Consider the following 12,689-nt stretch of genomic DNA (forward strand, 5'->3'; position numbering starts at 1 on the left):
ACTATTTGGGCTCTATGCAACTTAGAAAGAAAGGAGATTCAGGGACAGGGGGTATAATGATTGGGGTCTGTAAAGCAGGCGTGGTTTGAAGAAAGAGGTTATAAAGTTGTCTAACACCCAGATCTGTCGATGGAAGATACTGTGTGGAAGATTTGAGCCAAATGAAAGTCCTGTTTCATATAGGACAACAGTGAAACTACGCAACTCATTCCATAAGATACAATGCTAGCTATCAACTTGGATATGCTAAAGTGGTTAGAAAAATTAATCATACATACAACATTTCATAGTTACCAACTAAGATGACTATATAAACTCTTCTGTAACAGATGGAGTGCCTCGCGGTACCAATGAGACAGTGGTAAGGCCCATGTATCTATTTGACAGGCTTCTGGTTGGCTAGCCATGTCCATTCGGTGACTATGGAATGGAATACAGGATGCTAAATGGTTCAGCTTCTTTTCTGATCCAGCCTATGCTTTAGGATCTTATGAGTTTCTTGTATGATCTGCCCTAGTAGCTTGAGATCTTTGAACATAGATCAGGGCAAGGGGGGAATTCAGGGCACGTCCAGCTTGCCCTATAATTATTATATGCAATGGAGCCTCAGTATTTGATACTTTAGTTCTATGAAAATCTCAGTATTGAATCTTTAATGAACTGCTTAACTGAAAAAAACGGAAAATTAAATTTCAGGGTATCTTATCCCAATTAATATGATTGTATGTGAAGGTATAGATAGGTATAGAAAACACACAGAGAGATTGAGATCTCTGCCACTTTGATACCACCTAGGTAAGCAAGTCATTTGATGACAGGAAAATATTCTAATTTTGAAAGATATGATCTGAGAGAAGTATTCCACTCATGAATCAAGCTGTCTACTAGGATGCATTTACACTGTAGAATTAATAGAATTTGGCACTATTTTAATTGCTATAAAATCATGGGAGTCATAGTTTTATAAGGCTTTTAGCTTTTTCAGCCAAAAAGGGCTGGTGCGTCACCAAACTACAGATCCCTAGATTCACTAGCATTGGTCCATGACAGTTAAAGTGATATCAAACTGCATTAATTCTACAGTGTAGAAGTACCTAGTTTCTTCATTGAGATGCATCAATATCCCAACTTCCTTATTTTTAGTTTGCAGGAACAGACTAAAATGTGTTTATGGTTTTAGAATCAATTTCTTTAATGCTAGAGCAGGGGTTCTCAAATTTTTAAAGCCATGAAGCCCTTTTTGAAGGAAAAGTTTCTTAAGGAGCCCCAAGAAACTTTTGGACACAGGGGCAATATTGCACTTTAAAATTTGACAGATGGGCTCAGCCCATGGATGGAGAATGTTTGTGTGAACTAATTGAAAAAAAATGAACAAATTCCTTCCACACTGCACATATCTTGTTTGTAGTGCAAAAAAGAAAGAAAGAACAACACAACATTTAAAATGAAGAATAATTTCAACCAACATAAACTTAACAGTATTTCAGTAGAAGACCCCAGGGGCTCTCCAGCTTTTAGAAGAAGAAGAAAAAGAAGAAGAAGAAGAAGAGGAGGAGGAGGAGGAGGAGGAGGAGGGGAGGGGGAGGAGGGGGAGGAGGAGGGGGAGGAGGAGGGGGAGGATGACGAGGACGACGATGACGACTCCCCCCAGGGGACACCCAGTCCAATCTGTTTCTACCATGCAGTAAACGCACAAATCAAATCACCCCCAACAGATGACCATCCAGTCTTTCAAATAGTAGTAACAACAACAACAACAACGGGAGCAACCCCAGGGGCCACCCAGTCCAACCTGTTTCTGCCATATAGTCAAAGCACAGATCAAAGCACCCCAAAATATGACTTTGAAATAAAAATAGTAATAATAACAATAACGCTAACAATAGGAGCAACCCCAAGGGCCATCCAGTCCAACCTGTTCTGCTAAAAAGGAAAAGCATAGTCAAAATGGTGGTGGGGAGGCCTTCCAGACCATGGAGGAAGCGGTGTTGGGGAGGCCCCATAGGTCATGGGAATGGGGCTCCACAGACTGTGTGCTTCCTAGGCAGAGGGGAGCGGGGTCAGGGGGCGCAGGAGCCCTGTGAAGCCCCTGACTGTGCTTCACAGTGCCTTAAGGGCTCTATGGAGCACAGTTTGGGAACTACTGAGCTATAGGAAATGAGAAATGCTGAAGAAAATTAAGTACTTGGAAGTTCTATGATCTGAATCGCAACTATTTGGCATTTGAGGCAGTATTTTCTGTTTTGCTTATCTGACCTGATTTTAACATCTTGATTTCTTGCATGACACTTATTTCAAAATTCCTTCAATATTCCATTCAGATTTGCACATATATGGATATGCATTGTTTTTCAAGGTGTGGAAAAATGGCTGTTTAGCAAATGCATCACTAAACTACAGAAATGTCTAGAACAATCCAGGAAATTCACATTTCCCATGTTTTGAATCAGAACAAGGAGGATTTGCTCATCCCTACTGACCTAGAAGAAAATAGTACTTTTCCCAGTGTACAAAGTTTCCTAAGCGATCTCAGCCTTTCAGTTATAAAATATATTGGGCCTTTTAAAGGTCTCTTTATCAGCTGATGCCTGAATAGTTGAAGGAAAGTACATTTGCAAAGCAGTGTGCTCTCTTTTCACCACATGACTCCCATTAACCTTATGTTCGGATGTGTGGCTGGGCTTTCACAATGCTTTGAAATGTGGCTGTTATGACTCTTCTTTCTACCTCTTATCATGAAAAGCAAAACATGTCTCCTACAAGTGCAATAAAAAGTGATCCCCCCCCCCTTATGCAATCTAAATGCAAGACTTCTTTTAGGAACCAAAAATAGTTTTTGAAAAAAGCTGTAAACTGAACAAAAAGTATTTCCTTAGGCCATACTTTCTTCCAAGCTGTTCTAAAACACATTTACTTAAAAGCAGGGTTATACATACAGTTCAAAAAAAACACCTGAACCTACCGGGATATGAACTCAAAATCTGTTCACAAATCAATCTTGGTGATATGAACAAAATTGCAGTTTTGTTTGGAAGGCTAGACAAATATTTTTAAAAGAAAATGATGCTTCATGGGCTTGAAAAAGATAACATTTATGGAGAGGATGATTGGAGAGCCTGGAGGAATGAAAGCCAGTGAGAAATGAAAATGCAGGCAACATACAGTGGCACCATCCACCATATTTTGGTTTATACCCAGCATAATGGAAGGTAAGCAAGAGTTTCAAAACACCAGTAATAGGTAAACGCTTCATTGGGCTTGAAATGAATAGTTGTGATATGAGTAACTATAATATAGAATCGGTTAGTGATAGGATTTATGGGCTAGCAAAAGTGAGAGAAAATAAATACCATGTTGAAGTTGTGATCCATAAATAATGGATCACAACTTCATTAATCCATTAAGTCACTCAAGAAAATAAATAGTTTTGACTGTTTATCTAGCATGGCTTCAATTGACTCCTTCATTTCTAAATGTTCTTTATGATCCCCAAGGAACCTCTCTTAATCCAGTGGCTAATTTTCTCCTTCTAAATTTTGAAGTCTGAGCATTGATCCTATTTTTATGTTGACCAACCTTCAAAATAAGTTTGTCTAGCTAACAATATTATAAAAAGGCCATGCTTTTCATTCAACATTGAAAAACAAACTAAATAAGATGTGAGAAGCCATAGTCATTCACTGCTGTAACTGGCACATTGGAAGAAGTGTGGGATTTATTCATTACATCAGTGTCTTAAGTCTAGGGAACCAACCACCCTTCAAAGTAAAAGATACTGAACTGATATACGTAGTAAGGAAGGAAAGTAAGCTGGGTGAAAATTCAGCTAACTTACCCCATGCTTGTCCTTTTGTGTAAAGTGCAAGCCCTCCTACTTAAGAAGGATAATACACAAAGAGCACATATTTCTAGTGTCTTGTTGTCCTAAGTTGTTAGTTATGCCCTCAGATGACCTTATATTAATTTTTAATTGAAAAGACACATTTTTGAAGCTCTGCTGTGTGAACCAGGTTTGGGCATTGGACTGTGACACAATGGAAACACACTGGGCAAGTCATATTCTCTCAGCTTCAGTGGAAGGCACAGCAATCCCCCTTTGAACAAATTGTGCAAAGAAAAAACCCTCTGGTAGGTTCACCTTAGGATTGCCATAAGTCGGAAGTTACTTGAAAGCAAACAGCAATAACAACAGCAACAGCCATCAATATGAGGGCTATACTGCACTCTCTATCTATCCACCGTATTTTTGATTTTTTTTATTCCAAAAGGTAAACTTTGATATCAAAATTGTTATAGATCAAAGGGGTTGCAACTGAACATCTGAAGAGCCACATGTTATCACTCTCGTATTTTCTCTAATTTGCCTCTTTCTGTAATGTTTTGCTGTTCACCATCTCCCTCCTGACACAAGTCACACCATAAGCTGGTCGCCATAGGTCAGAAATGACTTGAAGGCACACAATGACAAACAACAACAATCTGCTGTGCCTCGCAGTTCTTGCTCTCTATAGCATCATAATGTTTGTAGCACAAGGAGAAGCTTGCCAAATGAGATAGTGTGGTACAAACATCCCGTATCAACATCACTAAAGTAAAAATGCAGAAGCAACTGCAGCAACTAACAATCAGGTACATTACCCGTTTTGCCATTTTAGTTCTACTCCAGCACCGTGCTGTGCTGCAGATCTTCTTAATTAATTGATAACACATGATAAATGGATGTAAAACCATCCATAAGATGGACAAGTACCAAAAATGTGTGGCTGGCTACTGTATCTTTTCTTCCCATGTGTTTTTTAAAAAATAGAGAAAATATTTTAGCATTACTCTTCCATCCTTAAATTACCTTTCTTGTTTAGTATTCTTTTGACATGTCCTTTTAACACAATGAGCTAGACAAATTAGCCCCCTAACTCAAATGATTTTTTGTCACCAACTCATTTTTTATTTGAAGCATCAACAGGCATATTTTTCTTTACTGGACTCAGATCCACACTTCTCTTTCTGTAGATGAAAATGCTCCCAGCATCTTTGAAGGCACTGTTGAGACCGGGAGTCCAGATCATTATCAATTCACTCTCGTCTTGCAGACTCCCCAAAAGAAATTTGCTTCAGAGAACTGAGGCAGCTCCCAGACTAGTGATGGAGTTGGCAATGGGGAATGAGGAGGAATTAGCAAATGCCCCCCCCCCATGCCTTTCAACCAGCAGAACAGTCTGAGCAAAAATTAACCCACAGTGATTAGTAAATTGAATCTTTCTTAACCAGCTTTTCTATTAAAAGTGGCTCACAGTAAAGAGAAGGTATAACAATTTAAGGGAAACAATAAAATTATACATGCATCAAAGCAATAAAGAAGGTTTTTTTAAAGGCAGCAATACTGAAAGATCAGCATAAATGTTATGTAAGCAATGCCAGGACACTAATTAAGCTGCAGCTTTTATGTTAAAAAGTCTTTGATATCTCTCAGAAGATGGAAGGAAGGGGGCTGGTGAACCCAAGGGAGTTCCACCATCTTGAGTTCTTAATCTAAACATCAGAAAAACAACAAAAAGTGGAAAAAAACATTTTGGACATATTATGACATTACTATTAAAAAAAATCCAAGGTGATGAAGAAGCTATTGTACAGGTCTCCCTTGTGCTTATATGTCCACATAAGACTTTTCCTTGGATCCTATTGTTGATTCCAATATCCTCAGTAAGAGCAGATGCAGATAATCAACTGCTGAATGATTTTTTTTTCATGTCAGGAGCGACTTGAGAAACTGCAAGTCACTTCTAGTGTGAGATAATTGGCTGTCTGCAAAGACGTTGCCCAGGGGAAGCCAAGATGTTTTGATGTTTTACCGTCCTTATGAGGGGCTTCTCTCATGTCCCTGCATGGAGCTGGAGCTGACAGAGGGAGCTCATCCAAACCCAGGTTGGATTCAAACCAGCAACCTACAGGTCAGCAACCCAACCTTCAAGTCAGCAGTCCTGCTGGCACAAGGCTTTAACCCATTGCGCCACCGGCGGCTCCAATGATGAGTCACCACACAGGCAAATCTGTGACTTTTCTATAATGGGGGCTAACAGGATTCGGGACACCGAGATATAGGAATGTATCTTCTATATCCCTGTATCTAAAGTGAAGAGTATGGCATTTAAAGAATATTCTTGGTATATTTAGGTAACACCTGATATAATTTTTTGCCAACTACTTAATTACTTTTGTGGAATTGGATTAGATGGCCCATGCAGTGTCTTCCAACTCTATGATTCTAATTAATTTTCTGGGGTTGGTGGAATAGGCAATGACAGGATAAAGTGGGGAAACTGAACAACCCCCCACTCCTGGTACTTTTTTCACTATAAAGACCTCTCTAGCAAACTCCAGTGGAAGAATGGTAGGTGTCCACCAGACAGGCATGATGAAGGACCTACAAATGCCAAGAGAAGTGTTCTGTTGAGGAATCTCTTCATTCTCCAATACAACTCTATGTTTAACTTATGCCTGCTCCCAGGAACTGGGTGCCGAGTCTTCTTAAAATTGGGTTTTAATTGTTTCTAATAGTATAGTGTTTTGTTGCATTTGGTTTGTAAATCAAGTTGGGAATCTACTTGTATCTCCAGCAATTGAAGACAATAAGAATATAAGTACAATTAAATGAATAAATGAATAGTCCTTCATCCACTTGTCTTATTTATTCACATCCACTGGGACTGCCTGAAGCCCATGAAACCAGCACAGCCTCTTTCTTCCAATTCATTTACTGGGATTATGGAGTTTATGGTGTAAATTCCCCTCCTCTATCCTAAATACCACTTCTTCGTTGAAAGCATTTCCCATATGTATCAAGGGGATTCCCTTAACAGCTTGAAGCATCTATTTAAATTATTGTTCTCAATTTCTTCCTCTAAGTTCATACTTCTGTTCCACCACGCCATTTTCTATGACATCAATTCCAGCAGAATTAAAACCAGCCCTCTTGGATTTTTATGATATTCCGCACAGGAACTAGTTCCAAGCGTACCAGCTTAAATCATATACTGTATTTCTTCAATCCTAAGACTCACTTTTTCCTGTTTAAACATATCCAAAATGGAGTGTGTCTTTGAATTGCAGGTGTATCTTATGTATACTGGTGGTACTGAAATTAGGATGCATCTTAGAACTGATGGTGCCTTACAATTGAAGAAATATGGTATAAATCTCCATGGACTGAACCATACAAGTCATGTATTTTCTAATGTTATCATGGCAGAAAGGTTTGATGCAAAATACAGATTATCATGATTTTGAAAAGTGTCATATGCATCAGACTTCAATCAAATGACAATCACTTCTGCGAATTTGGATAGGTTGTGTGATGTGATGGTGGCTTTGTTGGCATCTCAGATGAAGATACAGTAGAGTCTCACTTATCCAAGCTAAACAGGCCAGCAGAACCTTGAATAAGCGAATATCTTGGATAATAAGGAGGGATTAAGGAAAAGCCTATTAAACATCAAATTAGGTTATGATTTTATAAATTAAGCACCAAAACTTCATGTTATACAATAAATTTGAAAGAAAAAGTAGTTCAATACGCAGTAATGTTATGTTGTAATTACTGTATTTATGAATTTAGCACCAAAATATCACGATATATTGAAAACATTGACTTCAAAAATGGCTTGGATTATCCAGAGGCTTGGATAAGCGAGGCTTGGATAAGTGAGACTCTATTGTAATAAGAAGCCTAGTCTTAGATGCATGTTTTTGTTTCCCATTTGCATTGACAAGTGAGTGTTACTGTCTACAGAATCCAACAAAACTTTGAAAATAACGGTTATGTGGTGGGAAGAGGGAGAAAGTAATCAATTTACAAATTCTGAATCCTTCTCTAAAATTTATAAGATCTTATTTCATCCTCCTGCCATTTAAAACCAGGCTATTCCTCTCATAGCAACCATTTTGTGATGGTACAGTACAGATGCCACTTCTCCAAAACGCCAAAAGAATCTGTCTTAAACCCTACATGACTACCTTTTAGGATTTGTTTGAATGCATCTCCTGTTTTATCCAAGCCATGCTGCTATTTTATCCAAGCAGTGAAAATGCACAGGCATAGTAAAGAACAACAAGATTTGAATCTCTGTTCAGCCATGGAAGTCCACTTGGTGACCTCAGACAAGTCACACTCTCTTAGAGAGTGGCCATGGCAAACCCCTGCTGAACAAATCATGCTTAGAAAATCCTGCCATAGGTTCTCCTTGAGGTTGTTGTAAGTCAGAAGTGAAGTCACACAACAGCAACAAATATGAGGGTTGCCATAAACTGTAGAGGAAAGGATGATATGCCTCTGCAGATGTTGTTGACTGCCGTTACCACCAGTACTTGGCAGTATATCAAAATCATGAGAGATCAAAGGAGCTGTGATTGAACAACATCTGGAGAGCCACATGTTACCCATCCCTGCCTGTAAACTACAAGTTTCACACTTTTTAAAGTGCTTTGCTTTCAACAGTTCATCGTCTCTCCCCTCACACACACAATGTGCACCACACCATCTGCTCTCTATTTGGTGCAGTGTATTTCGTTATGTAATAACTGTATACTTGCCTTTGAACGTCTGTTTATTTTAAAAAGTGCACAATCATGGAGTGGCGCTAACAGGTTTCTTCAGATCAGACAAGGAGGAACTAAAAGATCAACAGGATCTGCAGGAGATGTCGCCCAACTTCCATCATTAATCAAATGCTCAAATGCTGCTTATATCATTTCATATAACTGTACTTTACAAAGACCTTTAAGATCCATTCCACATTGCCCTATAGCCCAGTATCTGATCCCAGATTATCTGCTTTAAACTGGATTAGATGAGTCCCCATTGAGAGATAACTTGGGATAAGCAGATAATCTGCGATCAGATCCTGGGATATAGAGCAATGTGGAAGGGGCCAAAGAGATAAAACTGCAATGTTGAACTATCATCCACTAAAATGACATGGATGAAAACTAAATACAGTAGAGTCTCACTTATCCAAGCCTCGCTTATCCAAGCTTCTGGATTATCCAAGCCATTTTTGTAGTCAATGTTTTCAATATATTGTGATATTTTTGGTGCTAAATTCGTAAATACAGTAATTACAACATAACATTACTGCGTATTGAACTACTTTTTCTGTCAAATTTGTTGTATAACATGATGTTTTGGTGCTTAATTTGTAAAATCATAACCTAATTTGATGTTTAATAGGCTTTTCCTTAATCCCTCCTTATTATCCAAGATATCCGCTTATCCAAGCTTCTGCTGGCCTGTTTAGCTTGGATAAGTGAGACTCTACTGTACATCTAATATTTTTAGAACAGAATATCCTAATTATTAAAATGGTCATTATAAACAGAAGGGAACAATCTAGCCATGGCTAGCACTTGCACAACTGGGTTACACAGCAAAGATTTCCTGAACATTTACTATTACCCCTCGCTAGAAGAAACAGAACATAAAATAACTTCACCTTGGCCACTATAGTTACTGTAACATTGCAATTTGTTTTAGCTTCACTGCAATTTTTGTGCTATTTAATCAAACACTGCTTCAAAATCTTTTGAATCTTTTACCATACACCAGGTGGGTTATATTCAGTCACGTAACAACATAAAATCCATAAGGATAATACATGTTCTGCTCAGTTTACAAAACTTGATAGGTAATTCCTTATTTATTTGTGAAAGGAAGTCATAAAATAAAGGAAGAATTGCAAATTGTTAGAATGATTTGTTTTAATTGATTGGAAGCCCAAATTTGCTATACAGTAGAGTCTCACTTATCCAAGACTCGCTTATCCAAGGTTCTGGATTATCCAATGCATTTTTGTAGTCAATGTTTTCAATATATTGTGATATTTTGGTGCTAAATTCATAAATACAGTAATTACAACATAACATTACTGCGTATTGAACTACTTTTTCTGTCAATTTTGTTGTATAACATGAAGTTTTGGTGCTTAATTTGTAAAATCATAACCTAATTTGATGTTTAATAGGCTTTTCCTTAATCCCTCCTTATTATCCAAGATATTCGCTGATCCAAGGTTCTGTCGGCCCGTTTAGCTTGGATAAGTGAGACTCTACTGTACTTACAACAGTTTCTATTCTTTTTGGCTGCAGCTGTATTTACACTTACCTGGGAGTAATTTCTATAATCAGTAATTGGGTTTAGGATTGGCATGCTAACATCAACTCATAGCGACCATCACAAATATAAAACAAATGTGGCTCTACTAGTACGCAATGATACACCTCAGTTACTGGGCAATTACCTCTGTAAGCAATCATAATTTTATTATAATTAAAAAGAGTTGTCTGCAGAAAATATTGAGAACTCCAGAAAGTGACACTATGTTCACATATTGTAAAAGATTTCACCGGAATCTGCAATTGGTTTTCTGGTAATTTCTCCTTTGTTAAGTAAGAATGATCATATTAAAAGCCATACCATAATTAAAATACACCCATTATAAAGCATAATAATATAATACATTTAGTTAGTTATCAGCCATTTTTTGTAGTATCATAGGTAAACCATAATAAAAGTGGACAGATTCTTACGACTAAATAGCAGTTTAGATGAAAGCAAATTAAATTGTGTTCAGCATTGTAAGATGCCATAATGAAAAAAAAATTCAATTAATTTTCTCCCTAAATTACTTAAAAAGCAATCACCTAACAATCAAAGGATAAAGGAACAGCATAAACCACAAAACAACTAAGATTTATGAGAAGGAAACGCTGAAATAACCAAGATCATTAGGGACCAATTTACTGGAGCAAAGATGTGCAAAGTATGGGCCTTGGATGGGATGAAGCAGCCAGTGCCTCTGGCATGACCCTTCTACTTAGGCTAACTTAATGTCCCCCCTCTCTTAAAAAAATCCACATGCATCCCATAGCAACTGCTCTCACAACACTTTCAGAGGAGCGACTTGCTGATTGAATATCTGTCCATCCCAGAGTGCATTTCAGCCCCCTCAAGGAAGTGACTACGCATCCTGCCAACAACTGAGGATGGCAAAACTGAAACCCAGGCCTTCAAAAGTTGCCCACCTTTGTAGCAGAAAAACACAGTTGTACCACCAAAATATATTTTTGTAAAAAGGGAACATACCTTTCACAAGCTCTGACAGTCCATGCAGCAATTATCCACAAGGAGATACTAAAAACCAAAAGTACAGTTCCTGGGCATATTGTCATTAGAGTCTTCATAACAAAACGAGTATTGAAGTTTATCTTATTTAGTGCTCCAATGCTTCTGGATGAGGCATCAGTGAAAAGTTTGCTATGCAAAAGCATAACTCTGGCAATAAGATAAAGTCTTAAGAACATTGGTATGGATAAAATTATATCCACATCAGCTATTGCCGTAGATGGGATATAGGTGAAAGCAAGCCGAGCTGTCCATGTGAATGTATAGTTGCCAGGGATAGGATGTATAGCACACACCAAGATTTCCAAGCAGATGAAGAAAATGCGCTCATAAGTCATGGCTATTCTCCAGTCATCTGCTCCATTATCCACCATAAACAGCTGCAAAAGAAATGCAGATGTTCAGCATTAGTGAAATGTCAGCAGTAATATCAAAAAACATATACTTTCAAATATTATTTGGACTCCTACCACAATATAAAGTGTTTATTGCTAGAACGAAAATTGTATTTCTGTTCCTTGGATTGTAATTGTGAAAGTTCCTATACTAGTCATTCAAATATTAACACATCATGATTTTATTGACTGATTATCACCTGACCTGACAGCTGAGCCTTAAAATTTTGCAAATAGCTGGACAGCAGTAAAAGGTCAGATCAATTTCTGGCCATGATTCAGCACAGAAATTTAGGTGTATAATTAACGACAGATAAATGCAGATGCAACGTTTTCAACGGATGTGTACTATGAACATTTTGAACATGGATATTCATGCATTTGGGAAAGCACAATGGATTGGCAAAATCAGAAAAATTGATTGACATATGGCTATCTCTCTGTGGCCTTAGATTTACAGTACAACTAACCTGTTGTTGTAGGGGTTGACATCAGTACCTTGTATCTTTCTCAGTTGCTATAGTCACAAATAAACTCCTTTTTAAATTTCCCAGATCTCTTAAGAAACAACTCCAAAGTTAAAGAAGGCATATGATTATACCAGGTAGAGTTCAATTGTCTGAAAATGCCTTTCAAATGACAAGATAACATCTGAGGATTCCTATAAAATGCAAAATCCTGTTTTCACACTATATGCATATCCACAATTATATAAGAAGAATCCTATAAGGAAAAAAGATTGTTTGCACAGAAAATTACTCACAGATACCTAAGAGTGCACCCCTATACATTGTTCATTCAAAAGGCAGTTCTCAGTGAATACAGAATGATTTACTCTCCGCTAAGTATGTGTTGGATTGCAGCTAAAGATGTAGTACTGAACATTTTAGCAGAACATTAAACACTGGGGAGGTTTTTGATGGCTTTCCAAGGGATCTACAGTGATATAAGTATCATTTTGTTGAGTTCTGGAAAATCATGATGAGACTGAAATGAGCAGAATCTTCACAGTCTGGGATTTATTTTACACAAACTTCACATACAGTATTTTTTAACAGCAAACAGCATTTTTCTCTGCAGGCAATGTTGTTTCCTGTGCAGAAAATATTGGGAAATCTGTG

At 37.7% G+C, this 12,689-nt stretch overlaps 1 protein-coding gene across 1 annotated transcript in view; it reads right to left on the minus strand.

The window, feature by feature from the left end:
* The window catches only part of kcnn2 (potassium calcium-activated channel subfamily N member 2), a 104,661-nt gene that overhangs the window by 63,294 nt on the left and 28,678 nt on the right, over window positions 1-12,689 (minus strand). Inside the window, exon 3 of the mRNA XM_008114022.2 lies at window positions 11,135-11,553. Coding sequence (XP_008112229.2) covers window positions 11,135-11,553 — 419 coding nt within the window. The remainder of the gene's footprint in view (window positions 1-11,134; window positions 11,554-12,689) is intronic.

The sequence above is a fragment of the Anolis carolinensis genome, chromosome 2 (genome assembly GCF_035594765.1).
Source record: "Anolis carolinensis isolate JA03-04 chromosome 2, rAnoCar3.1.pri, whole genome shotgun sequence".
NCBI lineage: Eukaryota > Metazoa > Chordata > Lepidosauria > Squamata > Dactyloidae > Anolis > Anolis carolinensis.